The 23,789-nt window shown below is 51.4% G+C and overlaps 1 protein-coding gene across 2 annotated transcripts; it reads left to right on the top strand.

Annotated features, from left to right (window-relative positions):
• Positions 1–577: 577 nt before the first annotated feature.
• LOC136529158 (uncharacterized) lies at positions 578–20,748 on the top strand. 2 transcript variants are annotated; one of them, XM_066522231.1, is made up of 4 exons: positions 578–1,340; positions 19,405–19,502; positions 19,800–19,862; positions 20,701–20,748. In XM_066522231.1, the coding sequence occupies exons 1-3, from the start codon at positions 853–855 to the stop codon at positions 19,847–19,849; spliced, it is 636 nt and encodes a 211-aa protein (XP_066378328.1). In that variant the 5' UTR covers positions 578–852; the 3' UTR covers positions 19,850–19,862; positions 20,701–20,748. The 2 variants fall into 2 exon arrangements, with proteins under 2 accessions (XP_066378328.1, XP_066378327.1); XM_066522230.1 differs by lacking the exon at positions 20,701–20,748 and having other exon boundaries at positions 19,800–20,002.
• The last annotated feature ends 3,041 nt before the right edge of the window (positions 20,749–23,789 follow it).

Genomic DNA, 23,789 nt, shown 5'->3' on the forward strand with positions numbered 1-23,789 from the left:
GCTGCAGATCCATTAGGAAAACAGGTGCAAATCAAACGTAGCCATTCCCAGTGGCCCTACTCCTATCAGGCTTATCCTCTATCGTTTTCTACGTCCCCTTGGCCTAAACTTGTTGAGCTGAGTTGCTGAGGGCGTGTGTTGATAGGGTGGTCCGACGTTCCAGCTACAGTGCTCCTGTTTGGTGTTGCTGGCTCAGTCTGGGAGTGTACGCCGCACGGAACTTAAAGCACCTTGGGCCAGGCTCTGGTGAAATGAGATTGGGGCCTTGTTTAGATGCTATTTAAATTCCAAGTTTTTTCACTCTCTGCATCACATCAATTTTTAGCCGCTTGTATGGAGTATTAAATGTAGATAAAAAAATAACTAATTACATAGTTTAGTTGGAAATCACGAGATGAATCTTTTGAGACTAGTTGGTCCACGATTAGACAATATTTGCCAAATAAGACGAAAATGATACTATTCATCAGGTTCAATTTTTTTTTTTTTTTTTTTTTTTTGCAAAATGAACGAGGCCTGGGGTTCGTTTTTTTTGACGGCGCGGCTCGTGTGGGCGCGCGTGGGCGAGATAGCGTCACCTCCGACTCCTCTGTCTCTCACCCGCCGGCCACCGCTACCTTCTCCGTGACTCCCAGCCCCTTATCTCACCGTGCCGCCGCTGCCGCGCTGAGCCGTCCGCCCGCGCGCGGTGCCCGAGGCAGCGTCCGCCGCCGCGGCGCTGGAGCAGCCGCCGTGGCGCGAGCAGCTGACGGCGCGAGCAGCTGACAGCGCGGGGAGCTGACGGCGCTGGAGCAGCAGCCGCGGCACGGACAGCCGACGGCGCGAGATGCGACCGGAGCCCGCTGCTCCTCCATGTGGAGTTGCCGCTGCCCGCCTCGCCTCGCCTCCATGTGGACCATGGCAGTGGCGTTCGTGGAGACGGACTCAGCCATGGCGTTCATGGAGGACGCGCACCAGTCACGGCTGCTCTACGAGCTTTGCAAGCTCCTCCTCGCCGTCCTCTGGGTGTCGCCGGACATCGAGGCGGTGGCGCGGCCGCTGCTGCCGCGGCAGGTTACGCCCGCCGGGGTGGCATCAATGCTTCTGGGCGCGTCCATGGCGCTGATGCGCTCGTGCTCGGCGACCCGCAGCTCGTGCTCCTGCTCGGTGACGGAGGACGCGACGTGGAGGCCCGCTGCTCTTCACCGGCGAGGCCTCCCATGCCGGTGCTCAAGCTGGGCATGCGGTGGAGTATCTACCGGAGCTGTGGCTGCGACTGCGACGGGGACGTCGTGGAGGAGCTGCTGGAGCGCGACGCCTGGCAAGTGCTCGACGGAATGCTGGCAAGAGAGAGATGGGAGGTAACGTAACCTTATTCCAGATGCAAGGTCTATCCACCTGTGCAGACACATCAAACACGATCAACTCGGCCTGGCTCAAAAGCAACGTGAGATCAAACAAGCGATTGCACCGTTCGAGCCGAGCTTAGGCTGGCCACAGCCAGGCCACTCGGCCAGGCCGGGCAGAACCAAGGTCTGTCTTTTACATAACCGTATGTTTCAGCTAAAGCTAGCATAGGGTTATTGACGGCCTAAAACACACATGAATTCCGACGGACAAAAAATCATATATATTAGAAGAAGCTAGTACATGGTTGCTGGCTGTCTAAAACATACACAAATTATAACATGAAAAAAACCATGTGTTTTAGGAGAAGCTAGCACACAAATTCCATCAGAAAAAGGGTAGATCTGTTGCTGTTGTTAGATGTAAGCTTTGTGCAATTGAAAAGCCCAATAACTAAGATGAAATAGAGAGGCCCACTAAACATATAGCAGCCCATAAGCCCAACAAACAGAAATTCTATAGAAATATACCGGTATACTTGAGAAAGAAGCAAAGAAAACATGGGAAAGAATCTATGTAGATATCAGATTTGCTCTGCGTGAGAAAAGACGCTGCTCTACTCATGCAGTGCAGGAGAAAGCTGGAGAAATCATGCAGAACAGAGGAAATGAGCAGCAGATCAGATCGAAGAGAAAGCACAAGCCTCAACAACCACGGTTAGCACACAAATCTTATCAATCCAATCTGCTTGTAATTGTTACATCCATGGAATCTATGGTCATCGGAGAGCAAAAGGATAGCCTACACCTTGTACTTCATCCAACAACAGGGCATGGCTCTAGTTCCATGGTGCCACACTGTGAACAAGGAGTAGATCCAACATATATTGACGTGAGATAAGATGATCATGTAGCTAGCAGAATTACACACACACAGACAGAAAAAACATATTTTTCTTGGCTAATTTCTATAAGTACTTTTGTAGCCACAGCACATATAAATGTTCTGCATTTCCTATTGTCGGGTTCATAAACCCGGGGTCCCTCATAGACCTGCTTCCCAGCAAAAGCTCGGCCCAGCAGACGACTGTTGCGAATGACGCGTAACTCCTGAGCCAGGTCCCAAAAACCTAACAACAGGCCAGAAGAGCGATCCAGTCTCCGACCGAAAGGCCTGGCTAAAGAAGAACGACGCTCGCTTCCGACTCCGGCCCGCCTCTCCGACCGAAAGGCCTGGCCAAGAAGGAACGACGCTCGCTTCCGTCGCTTCCGACTCTGACCCACCTCTCCGACCGGAAGGCCTGACCGAGAAGGGACGACGCTCGACTCCGACTCTGACTCGCCACTCCGACTGGAAGGCCATACCAAGGAGGACCGGGTCTCACCTCCGACTCCGGCCTGCCTCTCTGACCAGATGGCCTGGCCAAGAAGGAACGATGCTCGCTTCCATCGCTTTCGACTCCGGTCTGCCTCTCTGACCAGAAGGCCAGGCCAAGAAAGAACGACGCTCGCTTTTGTCGCTTCCGACTTCGGCCCGCCTCTCCGATCGAAAGGCCTGGCCAAGAAGGAATGGCGCTCGCTTCCGTCGCTTCCAACTCTGGCCCACCTCTCTGACCGGAAGGCCTCGTCGAGAAGGGACGACGCTCGCCTCCGACTCCGATTCGCCTCTCCGACTAGAAGGCCTAACCAAGGAGGACCGGGTCTCGCCTCTGACTTTGGCCCGCCTCTCCGACCGGAGGGCTTGGCCGAGAAGGGACGACGCTTACCTCCGACTCCGACTTGCTTCTCTGACCGGGAGTACATCGAACCTCTACTTACAGCTCTTCTCCGACCGGGAGGTCGGAGCCGACTGGGGAATGACCGATCGGGACGCCCGCTCGGTAAAGACTCAGGAAACGGACAGAGCAAGTAACGTAGGGTGCTCCAGTCAACCACAATATCAAGGACCGTACCCTGCACACCTGCAGGACAGTACTGTCAGGTCATGTCAGAAGGGTACTTTATAACATTCTAGACATGTCAGAACACCAACAATGTTGTGGGCATCAACATTTATCCTACAGTATGGTAGGCGTCGACATTTGCCATACCAGAAGATCACGGTGGAACCAACCACATGCAACCAGCCATCAACAGTTTTGTGGGCGCCGACAAACCACCTTGTACCCGACGGTGTGGGCAACAAGACTAAGTAGCGTGCACACACACTCTTTCTCTACTCTCTCTTAAAGTCGTCCCCTTCATCTATAAACGGCGATGCTGCTCTCTCCAAAAGGAGGACGAACAATTCAACCACCAGACGATCAATCCGAACGACCAAGGATCCCAACGAAATAGCATACAGATCATTCCGATTCTCTATGCTCGGCTCTAGGACTCTAAAGCCGAATGGAGCAACACTTAGCTCATGTCGGGGCTCCCGTTACTCATGGCCTCTTCGGTCAGGAGTCCGATCAGGACCTCTGATACCCCCATCTTACTCCCTCTCGTTTGTAACCCCACAAGCAAACTTCGAGCACCTAGGCTCAGGAATAAAGTCACCGACCGACTCAAACTGGACTGTAGGGCACGTTGCCTGAACCACTATAAATCCCTGTGTCATTGAGTGCTAGGCCACATCCGATCACAACATACGATAAAACTACAAATATTTACGTGTTGGTCACTTTCTGCACCGACAGTTGGCGTCGTCCGTGGGGAGAGTGCCGTACATTCACGCTTTTGGTCATCGGATAGCCCACCTTTCCGCTATCTTTGACATGGCGGGCTCAAATGATATGACTCGCTTCGGCTCGCTAGAGTTTCCCATACTCCCACCTGTTGGGATGTGGGTTCCTCCCATTTTCGAGCCGTCCTAGGCCTTCCTCTTCGAAAGCCTAGACTTCGTCGCTGACCGCCTCGGCGTGCTTCACCTCTGTGAGGAGGCAATTGTCCTGGCGCCCATTGGAGGAGGAGCGCCCTTCGTCGGCTCCGAGCCACCCGGCAACCTCTTCGATGAGGCGCCTGCGCTTCGCTCCAAGCCCACACAGGGCTCAAACCCAACTATGAGTAATGTACGCTTTGTTATTTACTCGCTATTTACTATCTTCCGCTGATTCTCCGAAGGGACCCCATTGTCCCTGCCGTGACCGCCATACGATCAGTTCCCCTACAGCCTCGTGTCCCCTGCGGACGCGTACGCTCGGGGGCTCCGAAGGATGCTGGCGCCGCCCCCTCTAACATCCAAATTAGTGGGGATGGCGAGCTATGCTCCTACTTCTTTTCACGACCTCATAGATAATGATGTTGAGAGTGACGGCTCCAGCATCGACGACGTCGTGGCACCTAGCCACCCTCTGTCCTGCTAGTGCACTTTGGCGGACGCTCCGGGACAGCCGCCGGTGGTGGTGGAGTCTCTTCAGACCTACACCCTTTATGAGACCCAGCCCATTAGGCCAAGTTGGGCCAGACTGAATTCAGGTACTGTAGCATTGAGTTCTGTGGCTACGGAAAACACTGCGCACCATACCGTGCATTCTGAGTTCGCCGAACCAGCTTAAGTAGCCAGGCCAAGGACGTGTAGTAACCTTTAGTTAACCATTTTGCGTGAAGCGAGGACGAAAGCGCAAGCGAGTTATTACGTAGGTGGGGCCCACCCCTTGGTAGAGTGGGCCTATGCCGTGTGCCGGGTCTGGGGTGTTACAAATGGTATTCAGAGCCAACTCTCGCGATTTCATGGACGTATAGCTCGGAAGCTTGGACAGGCTACGCATGGCTCTACAAGAGCATGTCACTTGGGTTAGGGAGCTAGGAATATGAATGTGGCCAAGAGAGTCGATCCTGAACATTTGTCCCGTATGGGTAAGCTAGTTCGTTAGTTCGACGAGGACGTCGAATCCTCTGAGGGTGGGTGGATGTGAGACCCAGCCCATTGGGCCAAGCTAGGCCAGACTGAATTCGGGTACTGTAGCATCGAGTTCTGTGGCTGCGAAAAACACTACGTACCATACCGTGCATTCTGAGTTCACCGAACCAGCTTAAATAGCCAGGCCAAGGATGTGTAGTAACCTTCGGTTAACCGTTTTACGTGAAGCGAGGACGAAAGCACAAGCAGGTTGCTACGTAGGTGGGGCCCACGCCTTGGTAGAAAGGGCCTATGCCATGTGCCAGGCCTAGGGTGTTACACCCTTCCGGACCCTCGCGCGGATGCTCTCGTGTGTGCCTAGGAGCACAACGAGGAGCTACGACAAAGGTGATAGAACCAGCCGCCACCTGCGTCGGCGCGCTCGGCACAGCACACTGCGCCACGCGTGCGTAACCCGGCGAGCGGCGCCTTGGGTCGCGCCTACCAGGTCTTGCGCAGCATCATGGATGGGGGGGGGACGATCCCCCACAGTTCACTCGAGCCAGCCAGAACATCGCCGCGGCTGTGATGCTTTTGCGTGGCCTTCCCGAGCCTATCGACCCACAGGAGCAGATGGTCCATAGAAACCTTTAAGCGCTGGTGGAGACCATCGTCATTCAACAGGCAGAGAGCTCCTCATCGCGACATCGACTCACGGCCTCTCTCCCCACCAGGGGAGTGGGGACGCACCAGACGAATCGCTCCATCTGCTCACCGCTACAGCCACTGGGCGAGGAACAGGAGGATGCAATAGCACCACAGCCTGACCCGGCGCTTGCTACACATCGACCCCTGTGCGCGAGTAGCTCGGGCCAAACCGAGACACTCATAATGTCATCAACAACTAGCGTCAAACCTGGTATGATGATGATGTCCATCGGGCGACGGTGAGAGCAGGTAGCGCGGGCTCCGGTCGGACCATCGAGGGGATCGGTGAGACGCACCCCAGGTGTGGTTGTTGACCGGACGACCGGAGTCCCACCCCAGATGGTCCGGGACCCGGCCTTTGGCCGACGCATCCAGAGAGCGTCGTTCCCACAGCGCTTCCGACCATCTACCAACATCGTCAAGTATATCGGGGAGACAAACCCCGGTATATGGTGCGAAGACTTTCGGCTCGCCTGTCGAGTCAGAGGAGTGGATGATGACCACTTCATCATTCAGTACCTCCCCATCTGCGTGAGGGAACACGTCCGAGCATGTCTCGAATTCCTCCCGCATGACAGTATCCGTGACTAGGCGGACCTCAAGAGGATCTTCGTCGAGAATTTTTAGGGGACGTATGTCCGCCCTAGGAACTCCTGGGACCTCAAGAGCTGCCAGCAGGAGCCTAACGAGTCCCTGCAGGATTACATCCGTAGGTTCTCAAAACGGTGCAACTCCCTTCCTGATATCGTCGACGCGAACGTCATCAGCGCGTTCCTCTTTGGGACAACATGTGAGTCTTTGATTCACAAGCTTGGCTGTTTGAAGCCCTAGACCACCCGTGACCTGCTCGACGTCGCCACGAACCACGCCTCCGGCCAGGAGGCAGTCCGAGCGGTCTTCAACGGAGGCCGGGACAAGGGCAAGGCCAAGCGCGAGGATCAAGACGAGGGCCCCTCCACACAAAGGGGCAAAAAGAACAAGAAGGATTGACGCCGATCGGCCAACTCCGCGTTGGTCGCCGTGGCTGATCGAGCGGTCAAGCAGCCCTAGCAGGGCTAGCCTGACCACTTCAACAAGCTCATGGACAGCCCATGCACCAACCACGCCTACCCTGTCAAGCACCTCTACAAGGACTGTGAGCTCCTCTAGCGCTTCCTACGATAGGCCGATGGGCCAAAAGAAGGAATGGGCAAGGAGGCAACAGCCAAGAAAGAAGGCACGACGGGCAAGGATGAGGATAGCTTTCCCGACCCCGAGGAATGCATCATGATCTTCGGGGGATCCGATGCCATCTACTCCAAGCGCCAGCACAAAGTGCGCTACAGAGAGGGATGCATCGCCGAGACGGCCGTACCCACCTTCCTTCACTGGTCAGAATCTCCGATCATCTTTGATCAGAGGGACCACCCTTCTCACGTCGCCAGACCAGGTCGCTACCTACTCATCGTCGACCCCACCGTCCACAAGAAGCGCCTCACGAAGGTGCTAATGGACAGAGGCAGTGGCCTCAACATCCTCTACGTCGACACCCTTGACGCCATGCGCATCCCCCGGTCGGAGCTCCACCTAGTGAGCTCTCCCTTCCACGGCGTGATCTCGGGGACGCAGGCGAACCCGCTCGAGCAGATCGATCTGCCTGTCACGTTTGGCAATCGAGCCAACTTCCGCTAAGAGGTGCTTACCTTCGAGGTGGTGGACTTCCTAGGGTCTTACCACGCCATCTTGGGGTGGCCATGCTATGCCAAGTTCATGGCGGTCCCTAACTACACCTACCTGAAGTTGAAGATGCCAGGACCAAACGACATAATCACTATGGGTAGCACCTTTTCGCACGCCTACACGTGCGGCCGCGAGCATTACGAGCTCGTCATTGCCGTCATCAACTCGTCCGAGCTCCCATGGCTCGAAGAGTTGTCGACCCCAGCAGTCCTGGACTGCAACAAGCCAACCTCCTCGACTGCCTTCCGCCCACTCGAGGAAACTAAGGCGGTGGGGATCGACCCCACTGATCCCACCAAGACGGTGCCAATCGGGACCCAGCTCCCGGCCAAATAGGAATGTGAGCTCACCGACTTTCTACGCGCCAATTGCGATGTCTTTGCATGGAAACCTTCCAACATGCCAGGCATACCACGAGAGGTCGCCAAGCACGCACTACGCCTCGTCTCGGGCTCTAAGCCCACCAAGCAACGTCCTGCGTCGCTTTCGACGATGAGAGGCGTAGGGCCATAGGCGAGGAGGTCAGCAAATTCCTGGCAGCCTGGCTTCATCAAGGAGGTATACCACTCCGACTGGCTTGCCAATCCTGTTCTTCTTAAAAAGAAGACTAGGGAAATGGAGAATGTGCGTTGACTATACTGGCCTCAACAAGGCGTGTTCGAAGGACCATTTTCCTTTACCACGCATAGACCAGATAGTCGACTCCACCTCAGGATGCGAAATCCTCTCCTTTCTAGATGCCTACTTCAGGCTATCACCAGATCACGATGAAAGAGTCCGACCAGCTCACGACTTCGTTCATCATCCCCAGTATGGTTCGTACTGCTACGTAACCATGTCTTTCGGTCTGAAAGAACGCTGGCGCCACCTATCAATGGTGCATGCAGCAATGCTTCGCCGATCAAATCGACCTGCTCGACCTAGCCTGATCAAGTCGAGCGGCCAAAACCAACAATCGCCAGTCTATTGTGATGACATAGTGGTCAAAACGGCTCAAGCTTACGACCTGATCGCGAACTTGGCCGTAACGTTCGCGAACCTTCGAAGATTCAACATCAAATTGAATCCCGAAAAATATGTTTTTGGGGTTCCAAAGGGGAAGTTGCTTGGATACGTTGTGTCCGAACGCGGCATCGAAGCCAACCCCGAAAAAATCACGGCCATCTCCAGCAGTAAGGCTGGATAACGAGCTGGCTCGGCTCGGCTCGGTTCGGCTCGTTCTGGCTCATTAAGATAACAAGCTAGTTCGGCTCGGCTCGTTATCCTAACGAGCTAGAAAGCCAGCTCGGCTCGGCTCGGCTCGTTAAAAGCTCGAGCTAGCTCGTTAAGCTCGCGAGTCAGGTATAAAAAATACACAAAATATAATATTTGTATTTATCTAAAGTTTGAGAAGAATAATAATATAAAAGAAATGCATCTAGACCAGTTACCAGTCAATTTATAGGGTCTAGATCAATTACCAGTCAATTATAAAGTGCAAGGCATGAAGTAATACAAAAACTAATATAAGTTTTGATACTTTTTTCCTGAAATCTTGGCTCGTTTAGCTCGTGAGCTAGCTCGAGTTGGCTCGTTATAGCTAACGAGCTAAAATCTTGGCTCGGCTCGGCTCTTTATCATAACGAGCCGAGCTGAGCGAGCTAACGAGCTTTGAGTTTTTTGTCCAGCCTTACCAGCATGGGCCCTATACGCAACGTCGAGGACATACAGAGGCTCACCGGCTGTTTGGCCGCCCTAAGCTGATTCATCTCCCGGCTCGGTGAACGGGGGATGCCTCTCTACAAGCTTCTAAAAAAGATGGATGCTTTCGTTTGGACTGAGGAAGCACAACAGGCTTTGGAGAGCCTCAAAGCGTCACTAACGTTGGCCCCAATCCTTGTCACTCCCGAACGGGGAGAACCCCTCCTCCTCTACATCGCGGCAAGAAACCACGTGGTGAGTGCCACCCTAGTCGTCGAAAGGGATGAGCCAGGACACCACCTTAAGGTCCAACGACCCATATACTTCATCGGGGAGGTACTCACCGACCCCAAGGTCCGGTACCCCTAGGTACAAAAACTCCTATACTCCGTGCTGATGACGACCTGAAAGCTCCTACACTACTTCACCAACCACAAAGTCTCGGTCGTCACTTCATACCCACTCAGAGACATCATCCACAACCGCGACGCCGTGGGATGAATCTCTAAGTGGGCACTCGAGCTAATGGGCCACAACATCAGGTATATCCCCCGCTCTGCTATTAAGTCTCAGGCTCTCGCGGATTTTGTCGCCGAATGGACAGAGGTCTAGCTCCCAACCCTGAGCGTCACCCACAAGTACTAGATGATGTACTTTGATAGGTTCGTAATGGCACCTGGCTTAGGGGTTGGAGTGGTTTTGATCTCCCCAGTTGGGAGTAGGCTCCGCTACGCAGTTTCCCTCCACTTTTTGGCCTCAAACAACGCCGCGGAATACGAGGCCCTCATCAACGAACTACGCATCGCCATCGAGCTCGGCGCTACGCGGCTCTACGTCCATGGCCACTCAGAGCTAGTCGTTGACCAGGTCATGAAGGAGTCCTCTTGCAAAAGCCCCCTCATGACGGCATACTGCCAGGAGGTGCGCAAGATCGAGGACAAATTCTAGGGGATCGAGCTACACCATGTCCCCTGAAAGGACAACGATGCCATCGATTTTCTCGCAATATTAGCCGCCAGGTGGGTTCTGTCTCCGGACAGGGTCTTCATCAACAACCTTCACAAACCGTCTGCCCGCATCTTGAAAGGTTCGATCTAGACACACCCCGATGCTGACCCGATGCTTGGAGGCTCCGACCCTAGTACCTCCGCGACGACATCGCCACCGACGTGCCATGGTGGCACTCAATCAAGCCGATTGGTGAGCGCCGCTACTTGCCTACCTCCTCAAGGAGGTTCTCCCACCCAAAAGGACTGAAGCACGATGGATCGCTAGACGCGCCAAGACATTTGTCGTGATCGGTAACGAACTCTACAAATGGAGTTCATCGGGAGTACTCATGAAGTGCGTCCCTACTGACCAAGGCAAGCAGCTCCTCCTCGAGGTCCATGCCAGAATATGCAGACATCACGCGTCCCCGAGGTCGCTAGTCGAAAAAGCCTTTCATCAAGGTTTTTACTAGCCCACTGTACTATGAGATGCAGAGGTGTGAAGGATGTCAGTTCTACGCTCAGCAAACTCTTTTGCCAGCACTGGAGCTCCAAACCATCCCCATCACATGGCCGTTCGTGGTCTGGGGCCTCGACATGGTAGGACCCCTCAAAAAGGGCCTGGGCGGCTTCACTCACCTACTCGTAGCGATCAACAAATTCTCCAAGTGGATAGAGGCCAAGCCCATCACCAACATCCTCTCGGAAGAGGCGGTCAAATTCTTCCTCGAAATCATCTACCGGTTCGGCATTCCTAACTGTATCATCACTGACCATGGAACTAACTTCACCGGGAAGAAGTTCCTGGACTTCAGTGATGGATACGGCATCAGGATCGATTGGGCCTCGATCGAACATCCACATACTAACGGTTAGGTCGAGCGTGCCAATGGCATGGTCCTCCGAAGGACTTAAGCCACGCATCTTCGACCGACTCAACAAGTACGCCAGGCGATGGGTTGTGGAGTTCCCAGCGATCCTCTGGAGCATGAGAACGACCCCAAACCGATCCACAGGGTTCACACCCTTCTTCCTGGTCTACGGAGCTGAAGCAGTGTTGCCCTCCGACCTCGACCATGGCGTCCCAAGAGTGAAGGCCTTCGACTGCGACCGAGCCATGGAAGCTCAGCACGACGCAGTCGACCTGCTCGAGGAGGCCCATGAGATGACTGTCATCCGCTCCATTCTCTACCAGCAGACTCTCCGCAGGTACCATGAGAGGAAAATCCGAGGAAGGATCCTCGAGGTCGGAGACCTCATGCTTCGAAGGACTCAATCGACCAAGGAGAAACACAAACTCTCTCCGCTATGGGAAGGACCCTATACGATGACCGAGGTGATCCGACCGGACGCCTACCGACTGAAGGACGACAACGGCGATGTTCTCACCAACACTTGAAACATCGAACAGTTACGTTGTTTCTTTCCTTAAAATTCGGTCTTACCGTTTTATTTCATTCAACGTTCGCTCCTACAAAAGCACCTCGGCCCAAACACTTTAGGCCCAGGTCGCTCGGGGGCTCCACGAGGGTGCGCTACCACCTCTCTTTTTTACTATCATATGGTAAATGCCTTTTTACCCAAACGAAAGGGTAGTCCGTTCCTTTAATTACCTTATGTAACTTTGCTTTAAACATTCCGACCGATCGCACCCTGCCACTACCTACGGTTATGATCAGCTGAGCTTCATGGGCCACGCCTAGGCTCTTAAGGTTGCAACCTACAGGATGAACGGGCATGTGCGAAAAAGAAAGAATAAAAACAGAGCTATGCTAGGGTAAAAACAAGGAACAGATGGGACAAGCTTCCCCGAACGAAGTGATTCATCACAAAAACAAAGTTGTTGTATTCATGGATACACAAAAACGTTTACACAGGGGGCTCCCCCTCGAACTTATCCTTTACATATGCTAAGTACTTCAACTCTAATTTCTACTGCGGCTGCCCGGCGGCATCGGCTATCGGCTCGACTGGTGAAGATAGGGGCTGCTCGGTCTCTGACGAGACGACGTTTGGCTCGGTCGTAGGCAGGGCGACGTTCGCTTCTAACCTAGGCTCCACTCCATCCATAGGCTGGGCGACATCCTCCTGGCCCGTGCCTTCAGCCGCGTTCGCATGGTGAGCCGCCATCACCCATTACGCAGAGACTTGCTATGCCACCAACTATGTGTGTGGCAGCAAGATCTCCCCGAGCACGTGGATGGCGACCGGGCTCTAGCCATTGGAGTACCCGCTGTAGATGGCGGCGAAGTCTAGGTCTGGGTGATGCGTTGCCACCGAAGCCAGCACCCCTGACGTCCCATAGAACATCCCGTCAGAGATGAGGGCCCGAACTTCGTCCGGGACCTCCGCCAGTCGGATGGCGGGCGTGCTGGTGCTCGGCGCCGACCCGAAACACCTCCGAGACGACGACCTAGGCGACGTTGCGGAGCTGGTCGAGCTCCCCCTCGAGAGCACGTCGCTCTTCAAGGGACTTGGCCAGCGCCTTCCGCAGTTCCGACCAATCATCGCCTTGGCCGTCTCCAGGTCCTCGCTCCAGCGAACCAACCTTTCCTGCCCAGCTCTGGAAGAAGGATGACAAGCTCAGAAGCAAGTTAAAGGAAAAACCAATACATCAACCAAAAGTAGAAAAAGTACATACCGAGGCGGGTGTTCTCGAGGATGGAGAGTCCTTCCTCCTACCGAGTCACCTGCTCACTGCAGCCGAGCGTTCACCTCCTCCGTCCCAAGCACCCGGCCCTGGAGTCGCGAGCACTTCCTGGTCCACCTTCGACCGAGCCTTCCACTCTGACTCTAGGGCCTCTAGGGAACTCTGGAGCACCGCCTCCATCTCCGCTAGGGACTTCTAGAGCATCGCCTTGGTCTTCGCCTGGCAAACCTTCACCGCGTCAAGCCCCCGCTTAGCGGCGGTTGCCCGCTCCACCATGAGCAGTTTCGTCGCCCGCACCTCCGTCGCCTTGATCACTCAGTCTTGAGACTCACGGCGGACGGACTCCAGTTGGCGCTCGAGCTTAGCAACCCACCGCGACATCGTAGCCTCCCGGGCGTGCTCCTCCCAGAGGAAACAAGACTTACAGCTTGACATCTCCAAACCCTGCAAAACAAGAGGCAAACACACTGAGATAACTAGTGGAAGACCAAGGAGTTAAGGATCAATGCAGAAAACCTACCTCTACGACGTGGGGCTAGTCGATAGTAACCGCCTGGTGGACGGACTTGACCCACTCCATGGCCTCCTTGAGCTTCACCCTAGTTTGGGCGAGATCAGACTCCATGGTGAGTCCTCTCCCACCAAGAACATCCCAGAGCTGCACCTCCTGCTCATCCCGAAGGACGAACCCACACATTCCTTAGGTCGCCAGGGCCAGGGCCACACCAGGTCGGTGGTCTGCCCAACCCGCTGGAGGTCCCCACCGACGACCAGACCACCGCCAGCTCCGCGACGGTGGGATGGCCGCTGGCTCCACCCTGGCGCCCACCTCGGCCGAGGCAGGGGGATCTCCACCACCTTGACCTCGTGGCCGCAGCGATGGTTGTTCTGCCTCTGGTCTGGCCGCGTCTCGCTCCGACCCCGACATGCTTCCGACCAGTGAGGGTTGAGCCCGTGCGTCCCTCCAGCTAGGCGAAGGCAGGGAGCCCCGGATCCTCCCCCTTCTCTTCCATCGCTAGCGGTGTAGGAGGGATTCACTAGGGTCACACTTCGAACCCTGGGCCTCCGCCGTCGGTGCCAGGCATCGTCGCCATCACCTCCTTGGCTAGCCTGCTGTCCATACGTTGCGACCGGATCAGGGAAGGCCACCCTACGGAGGGGAAGGAATGCACCAGTCGCCACCCTGCTCTCACCGCCGCTGCAGTCACGACGCGCTGCAAGGTGGGCCTCCACTCCTCCTGCATGGGAGGCGAGGCGATGCTCAACCCCGTGAGTATCTAGCCCCTGTCAAAAGGAGCAGGCCAGTCACGCTAAAAAAAGTCAAACTATGAGATCAAAAAAAGATATAGATAAAGCATACCGGGACGCAAGCGGTAGGGCTCTAAAGCCCTGACCCGCTGGCAATGGGCCCGTTGGACGAGGGCAACTCGTAGGTCGCGAGCCATGCCCCCTCACCTCGACCGAGGGGGAGTCATCCTGGTTGGCTCCCGATCATCCCGTGAGTCACTGCGACTCGAGGCGCGCCGACCGGAGCAACTACCGGGGCATCCCCCCGCTGCTGGTCGTGTGCCGGCGTCAGCCCCAAAGATGCGCAGGTGTGAGCCCGCTCGTTCGACCGCCTGGCCTACCCCACCGTGCCTGGAGCAGGTGGAGACAAGGCCGGCGATGCCTCCAAAGGTCACGGTGACCGCGTTCGCTTCTCCTCCCACTCGTCGACGACGTCCGAGCTCGCGGCGTGCTTCCTTGGCATGGGAACGTTGCCACGCCTCTCTGCCTCACGCCCACCGCTGACAGATGTGGCCGCAGGCTCGTGAAGCACCGCCGAAGTCGCGACCTCCCGACCTCCCTCATCCTCGGAGGAGATGACGTCGTCACCCATCTCTATGGGGTCCTCCGACTCGAGCTCCGCCTCGACGTCGCTCCTGTTCTCGCCGACCCGCACGCGCTGGGCGATGTCCTACTCCTAGTGCTTCCTCCGAGCCTTCTCAGCTCTCTTCTTCTTTCGGCCGTCCACCGCCTCCTTCAGGGCGGCTTGTCGAGACACACCCTCTGGCCCCTTCGGAAGGTACGGCTGAGATTTATAACCGGTAAGTCCTTGCGAAACGGACAACTTGAAGTCAAATTGAAGGAGAGCGAGATCAAAAGGGACATGGAATAAGGAAGGGAGAACGTACTAGATTGGGCAACTTCCTACATGTGGAGAGGTCAGGGCTTTCCTTCAAGGGTCTCCCGGGCCTTCAGTTGCAGCATCCGGTCGAGTCGGCTCCAGACTTCGTCCTTCACCAACTCCACCGACGACGCGCGATCAGGGTCCATCGGGCCAGAGTACAACCACATCGGCCGTGTCCTTTCCGCCAGCGACGTGACCCGATGGTGGAAAAAGGTGTGGAACACCCTCACCCCGTCAAGGTCGTGCTGCAAAAGCTTTCGGAGCTCCGCCCCGATGATCTCTAGCTTGTTCTGCCGGTTGGAAGGGCCCCACGACCAGCTTTCCCGCCTCTCCGGTCTCATTCCGGTGAACGGCAGGAACGGCGCCTCCACCGGGTTTCGAATGTAGAACCACTCCTCATGCCACCCCCGATTGGAGTCACAGGGGGTGTACGCGGGGTAGGAGCCCGATGAGCTTGGCTTCTTCTGCAGGGTGAAGCCACCAACCAGCGCAGTCCTGACCGGCTTCCCCTCCAACAAAGCTCGCTCGGTGAAGATCCATCGGAAGAAGTCCACGTGTGGCTCCATCCTGAGGAAGGCCTCACAGACCGTGACAAAACCGGCGACGTGCAGCACCCCCATCGGATTGAGGTGTTGTAGCTCCAGGCCCCACTCATTGAGGAGCCCACATAGGAACCAGTGCACGGGGTATCCTAGCCCACGCTCAAGGAAGGCGAGGAAGGAGACGACCTCGCTGGCCCGAGGTCATAGGAAATCCTCCTCCGTAGGAGCCCTCCAGTGCGCCACCTCCTTCGGTGGAAATAGCCCCTTCTCGGCGAAGACGGCCAGCACCGACTCATCCACATTGGATGGCCTCTAGCTCGACATTGCGCTCTGGATTCACGAAACAGATCTGTGAGTTCTCCTCTCCCTCGCTCTACCCTCTCTCACTTAGGAACCACCGCGGCACAAATGCACTTGGTGAGAAAGAAGGAGAGGCGGCGGATGGAGAATAGGCGAAGGAATGGGACGAAAGCCCTCTCCCTTCCCCTATTTAAGGAGAAGACGCAGCAGTTGGAGAAAGGCGAAGGATTGGGGCAAAAAACCCTCTCCCTTCCCCTATTCAATGTGGATGGGAATGCGACGAGACACGCCCTAACTGATGGGATGCGCCCTGCTCGACGAGACGGCACCTGGTTAGACGAGACGTGGCCTGGGCATGGCCCACCACTACCGCACGTTGGGCGAGAGAAATAAGGCGCAACCACACACAGGCGGCCCTCTGCCTTCCCAGGCAAGACTTGGAAGGGCCCAACAACGGGATCTCCGCCTAGGAGAGACCAACGAGCTTCCTGAGTCGATCGGATGGCTCAGGCAAACGCCATGAGATAGGTAAGGAATAGAGGGATGCCCCGTGTGGGCCGTGCTGACTCCGTCACGAACAACGAGCACGGATCCCATTCGGACATATTCGATAAAAACTCCTCAAGCCTATCACTCGGATCATCAAGGTAACTCTACCAAACCCTCCTACTTTATTTTTTTGATGCATGATCATTCATCCATTCTCATACACACATTCACACATTCATTCATACAATCATTCATTCATCCCATACATCTGAAGCATCGCATATGCAATTGATGCATCACAACGCTCCATGTTGCGTCATGAAGCGGTAGTTACCTCATTCAACATGAGCAACGACCGATCGAGGTTTGAAGGTCGGTCCACGAAGTGCTCGAGGCCGCCTCACGTCAAACAGAGCCAGGGGAGAAAAATGCAGATGAGCCCCAACGGCCCTCGCCCAATCTGCCCAGGAGCAGACAGGGTCATCTCAAACCTTCTCGTTTGTTCCTAACCTCGAGCGATGCCCACATAATCTCCATCGAGGGGAGGCCAGCGGGCCACCTAGGTCGGTCTCAAGAATGACCTGGGCATCTGCCAGGACCCGGGTTAAGGAGCAGTGGAATGCCACATGAGGGCTATGCTAACCTCGTCATGAACGATGGACCCAGATTCCACTCGAACATGCCTGTTAGCGAGCTCACCGAGCTCGTCGCTCGAGCAATTGAGGCAAGCAACGTTAGCTCAGCCCCTCCGGTTATGGAAACCACGGAAGGGGTAACGCACGGAACTAGACCAACCCCTACCAAGCCCAATGGGGCTCAGGGGCTCAGGTTGCCCGACACCAACTCAGGAAATCAACTGACCGCGTAGGTCGCGAGCGGGACAAACACGGGCGAACATCCCAAACGGCAGTCTACGGCCCTAGGAAAAGAGTACCAAGATGCTCATCCTCCAATCGACTCACCAGTCGAACGCAGGCTCGGGGGCTACACCCGTGGGTGCGCTCGCGCGCACCCACTATCAAAACGAAAGATCACCCAGATGATTCTACCTAAATCGCCCAGAGGCTAGAGGGCTCCTGTCGAGTTCATAAACCCAGGGTCCCTCATGAACCTGCTTCCTAGAAAAAGCTCGGCCCAGCAGACGACGTTGCGAACGACGCGCAACTCCTGGGCCGGCCCAAAAACCTAACAACAGGCTAGAAGGGTGATCCAGTCTCTGACCAGAAGGGCCTAGCCAAAGAAGAACGACGCTCGCTTCCGACTTCGGCCCGCCTCTCCGACCGGAAGGCCTAGCCAAGAAGGAACGACGCTCGCTTCCATCATTTCCGACTCCGGCCCGCCTCTCGGACCGGAAGGCCTGGCCGAGAAGGGATGACACTCGCCTCCGACTCCGACTCACCTCTCCGACTGGAAGGCCTAACCAAGGAGGACCGGGTCTCGCCTCCGACATTGGCCCACCTCTCCTACCGAAAGGCCTGGCCAAGAAGGAACGACGCTTGCTTCCATCGCTTTCTACTCCGGCCCACCTCTCTGACCGGAAGGCCTAGCCAAGAAGGAACGACGCTCGCTTCTATAGCTTCCGACTCCAGCCCGCCTCTTTGACCGAAAGGCCTAGCCAAGAAGGAACGACGCTCGCTTCTGTCGCTTCCGACTCTGGCCCGCCTCTTCGACCGAAAGGTCTGGCCGAGAAGGAACGACGCTCGCCTGCGACTCCGACTCACCTCTCCGACTGGAAGGCGTGACCAAGGAGGACCGGGTCTCGCCTCTGACTCCGGCCCGCCTCTCTGACTGGAGGGCCTGGCCAAGAAGGGACGACGCTTGCCTCCGACTCTGACTCGCTTCTCCGTTCGGGAGTACATCGAACATCTGCTTATAGCTCTTCTTCGACCGAGAGGTCGGAGTCGACAGGAGAACGACCGACCAGGGACGGCTGCTCGGTAAAGACCTAGGAAATAGATAGAGCAAGTAAGGCAAGGCACTCCAGTCAACCGCAATATCAAGGACCGTACCCTACACACCTACACGACAGTACTGTCAGGTCATGTCAGAAGGGTACTTTATAACCTTCCAGACATGTCAGAACACCAACAATGTTGTGGACACTGACATTTATCCTACAGTATAGTAGGCGCAGATATTTGCCATACCAGAAGATCATAGTGGAACCAACCACATGCAACCTGCCATGAACAGTATTGTGGGCGCCGACAAACCACCTTGTACCCAATGGCGTGGGCAACAAGACTAGGTAGCGCACACACAGACACACTCTTTCTCTCACACTCTCTCTTGTAAAGCCATCCCCTTCGTCTATAAAAGGGGATGCGCTCGCTCCAAAAGAAGGATGGACAATTCAACCACCAGATGATCAATTCGAACGACTAAGGATCCTAACGAAACAGCATACAGATCATTCTGATTCTCTCTGCTCGGCTCTAGGACTCTAAAGCCGAATGGAGCAACACTTAGTGCACGTCGGGGCTCCCATCACTCTTGGCCCTTTGGTCCGGAGTCCGACCGGACCTCTGATACCCCATCTTACTCCCTCTCGTTTGTAACCCCACAACAAACTTCGAGCACCTAGGCTCAGGAATAAAGGCACCGACCGACTCAAATTGGACGTAGGGCACATTGTCTGAACCAGTATAAACCCTATGATATTGAGTGTTAGGCCACATCCGATCACAATGTACGACAAAACTATAAATATTTACGTGTTGGTCACTTTCTGCACCGACACCTATATTCCTCTTGTAAAAGAATTACAAAATCTAAAAGATAAAATTGTAGATTTCAAAATAGTGGAACTAGTATTTCCTAGTAATGCAATTATTCTGTACATGTATATAATTTAAAAAACCAGCTCATGCAAGTATTCATACCACTAGGACTATCAATTCAATTAGCAGTTTTGGCAAGATTTCACAAATACAACCAGAAATACTGCTACAAGGCTTTTGTAATCAGACCAAATTTAAACACCTAATGCTAGCTTTTGCACAATATTAGGTTCAATGCATGGAGAAAAGGCCATGCTCTGCTCACGCAAAGCAGGGCAAAGGGGCAGAAATCAGATCGAAGAGGAACCACAAACCTCAACAGCCAAGGTTAGTACACCGATCATTTGAATCCAATCTCCTTGTGTATATTAGATGCATGGAATATGTAATGATGAGAAACCTTCTAACTGTCAAAACATGAAATCTGGATGTTATAACAGAACATGAATCTAGAATGAAGAACAAGGCAGTAGGAAATATCAAAGGCACAATATCAGATTCAGAATTATGGGGAAATGATTTGCCAAGAAGAAAGCAACAATGATGTAAAATTACTCTTAATTCAAAACAGTTGACACAAACAATAAATAAATGAGAACTAATGGCTTCTTCATCTTCTTGCAGGTTTCAATTACTTCCCTTATGCAACTAATACAAGCACCAGCCGAGTTTGATCAACTACTTGACGTAAGAAACACAATTCAATGATGCAATGAAAAAAAAGAAGAATCTGATAAAAAGCTATATAAGTACTCAGCTGCTTGTTTTTTTATGAAGCGGAATAATATGTATGTCACAACAAGCAGATGTGATGATTATCCAATATCAATGAACTCACAAGGAGCAATTAAGGAAGTGTAGTCAGCTCCTTATCAAATATTTGCAGGCACAAATTATTCCAGTGACCTTTTAAATACCTTCACATACAAAAAGGTGATAAAAATCATTGCTTAGATTAAAAAATGCCAAGATAAGAAGGTTATTTTTTGACAAAAATATATTTCAATGTTGGGAAGCTACACTAAACATATGCTGGAACAAATCACGAACTCTCAGGAGGATAATTAGACTAATAGGAATACGCAGGTAAAATTTATAATACCAGTATAAAAAATTACAATTCAGACATGCAAATTACACACATATGAACAATGTAAATTCATCATAATAGGACTGTAATTTCAATGCTTCATTATAAACTGTGCAGCAACATGAAGAGATGCAAGGATCGTTAACAAAGATGATACTTGGAAATGATAGGAATGAGGTAAAACTATATTATATGTGCTTGTCAAACTAGTCGTGTTATATTATAAATGATAACCATTCTCATTATCAAACAAATAAAACAGAATATGAGCCTTGAAGATCTGGATGGAATCTTTGGACCACAAACTAACTAGTCAATATCAGAGTCAAGGTTGTCATATGAGCTAGATACAAATAGCTGAGCCAATTTGATTACATTTATAAGCAATGCAAATATGTACTGGCATCAAAGTAAAACTTATCTTTGCAAAAACAGGATGGAGAAATGACAATCGTCGCTGATGATGATGGAGCAACGACAAGCATAGCTAATGATGATAGATCTGAAATTCAATAATACCATTAGCAAACTGATGTATTCAATAACATGGACATTGACGAGATACATAAAAATGATCTCTTCAACTATTTAAGTCCACACTGGAAAAAATTTATTTGTATTATAAATGACATTACTCAGAAACTAAGACTGCTGCTAATATATTTACAGGTGCAGCATGAAAATCAAGATGATCAACAAACAATGGGAGAAAATGAATTGAGGATCATAGCAACATAACCAACAAGTTTAGATATTACATCAGCTATAACAAATGATAATGAGCATGTAAATGGTAGCCAGGAACTAACGGAGGAAGAGATTGAATAATTCATAAAAAATGCACAGGTTGCAGCATCCGAAGGCAACAATGCACCAATCAACAACAAGTATACCCCACAACTATCAATGGAATTTAAGACTAGGCATGATGCTCACCATTTCTTCAACTTCTATGCATTCCTAGCCAGATTTTAAGTTGCCATAACACATACGACAAGAACTCAAAGTATGAAGAGAAATAATGAGGTAGTCAAAGTGACAATGAGATGCAATCGTCGAGGAACAGAAAAGGAACAAAAGTCTTTAGAGCAAAAAGAAGCTGAAGTAGACAAGGATATTGGAAAGAAACCAGTAAGGAAAAGGAAAACAAATGTTCAACAGAAGTCAGATTGTCCTTTTGTTATGATGGTGAAAGAAGAAGGAGCTGTATGGAAGATTAAAACTCTTGATTTGGAGCATAATCACGAGCTATGCCCTGGAGACAAGGATCAGCTATTTTCTAGTCACAAGTATATGACAGAAATGGAAAAAGGACTTATCAAGACTTTGAACGAGAACAATATCCCGACTAGGAAGATGGTTTCTGTTCTATCGTATCTGAGAGGGGGGCTTATAGCTCTACCGATGAAAAAGAAAGATATCAGCAACTATAGGACAAAGCTGAATAGAGAAGTTAAAGGATCAGATATGACACAAGTATTGGATTATTTTAGAAAGAAATAAACTGAGGATCCGTCTTTCTTTTACAAGTTTGATTTAGATGAGGACAAGAGAGTGAGAAACTTGTTCTGGACATACTATTCTTCTATGAAATATTATGTAGATTATGGAGAATGTGTAAGTTTTGACACGACAAATATGACCAACCGATACAACTTACCTTTTGCACCATTTGTTGGAATCACAGGACATGGGCAAAGTTGCCTTTTTCGGATGTGCTTTCCTATATGATGAGACAGTGGACACTTTTAAGTGGGTATTTCAAACTTTTCTTGAAACAATAGGAGGAAAACACCCTCAAACGATCATCACAGACCAAGACATGGCGATGAAATCAGCAATAGAGCAAGTCTTCATAAACACAAAGCACAGAAATTGCTTGCTCCACATAAAGACCAAACGCTACAATAAGAATGTCAAGGTCTTTGCAACAAACGAAGGATTATATGAAGACTTCGAAGATATAGTGAACAATAGTCTAACAGTGGAAGAATTTGAGCGACTTTATAAGAGAATGATTGAGGAAAGAAACCTTTAAGGGAATCACTACATTTCCAAAATGTGGGAAATAAGGAAAAGGTTTATCCCGGTCTACTACAAAAATGACTTCTTCCCCTTCATACAAACCACATCCAGGAGTGAGGCAACAAATGCTAGGTTCAAAGACAATGTAAGGCCAACCAATAGTATCATTAGCTTTCTGAAACAATACAATCGGATTGTTGATACCATAAATCAAGCAAAAAGGCTGGAGGATAGCTATAGCAAGCAGAAAAGGCCAAAGGAATTTATATTTGGCTACAGAATAGAGTAGCAGGCACAACAACTATACAACAGAAACATATTTAAAAAGTTTCAGCTACAACTGAAGGCAACATTAAGCCTGAACTACAGGGAAACCGAAGATGGGAAAACATTTAAGGTGTGGCAAAAAAGTAACCAGATTCAGGAGGCTCATAGCTTTAGGAGATATACAGTAAACACTGACCTAACAGAAGGCGAAGAAGAATTTACCTGCGTATGTGCAAAGTTCAGCAAAGATGGGATACTCTGCTCTCATATAGTGAAAATAGTCATTGAAAAGGAAATCATCACAATTCCAGACAAATACTTCTTAGACAGGTGGAGAAAAAAGAATATGAAGATACATGTTGAAAGATAATAAGAAGAAACAGTTGCAACAAACTTATTGTTGAGATTCAACATATTATCCAGGAAGTCAACAATACTGAATTCTAAAGGATCAAAAATGAGGAAGCCATGGAATACCTTATGGCAGAATTCGACAAGACATAAATCAATTTAGATAGAATGTTATCTGCTCAGCAAACAGGTGAAGCACAAATGACCAGCAAGAAAATGAAGAAGGAGAAACTATAGCAGCACAAGCAAGGAGATCCACATACTGAAATAGATGATCCAGAAAGAATTCAGAGAAAAGGAAGGCCACCCAAATCTATCAGAATAAAGACACATATAAAAGAAATAAAGAAGAAACTGGTGGCAGCAGAAAAGAAGAAAAAGAAGAAAACAAATGACACAGACAGGGCAGATAAAAAATTCGAGTACATACAAATAGAATTTCAGTACATACAAATAGAATTTGAATTCAAATAAAAAAATTCTTATTTATGTGAACTAATAATGTTTTGTAGGCTCCCCAATGAAGCCAAAAAGAAAGAAGATAAAGGAAACATCAAATGGTAGCATTGATCGCTAAGCAACAGAACACTGAGGACATGGTAATCAAAGATGATCAACAGAAGGAACGCAAAATTTATCAATAAGAAGGAGGGACACAGTCAAATTTAATAGCCAATTAATTTATGTAATTTGTTTAATGAACAGGATGTTATATTCTTAAATTAAATTATGCCTAGAACTATAATTGCATATGCTGAGAACTAAAATTGCAGTGCCCAGTAGCTATAAATTACATTGTTGGTGATTGCAATTGTGTAACCGAATGTTTTATTTGTCTCAGAGGACAAAAAATTGGTGTGTGCTGGCATAAATTACAAAAA

Source organism: Miscanthus floridulus, chromosome 19 (genome assembly GCF_019320115.1).
Source record: "Miscanthus floridulus cultivar M001 chromosome 19, ASM1932011v1, whole genome shotgun sequence".
NCBI lineage: Eukaryota > Viridiplantae > Streptophyta > Magnoliopsida > Poales > Poaceae > Miscanthus > Miscanthus floridulus.

Coding starts and splice junctions, on each gene's coding strand:
- LOC136529158 (XM_066522231.1), top strand. CDS start 853: ATGTGGAGTTGCCGCTGCCCGCCTCGCCTCGCCTCCATGTGGACCATG. Junction 1,341..19,404: donor TGGCAAGAGAGAGATGGGAG/GTAACGTAACCT, acceptor GCACAATATTAG/GTTCAATGCATGGAGAAAAG. Junction 19,503..19,799: donor CACAAACCTCAACAGCCAAG/GTTAGTACACCG, acceptor ATCTTCTTGCAG/GTTTCAATTACTTCCCTTAT.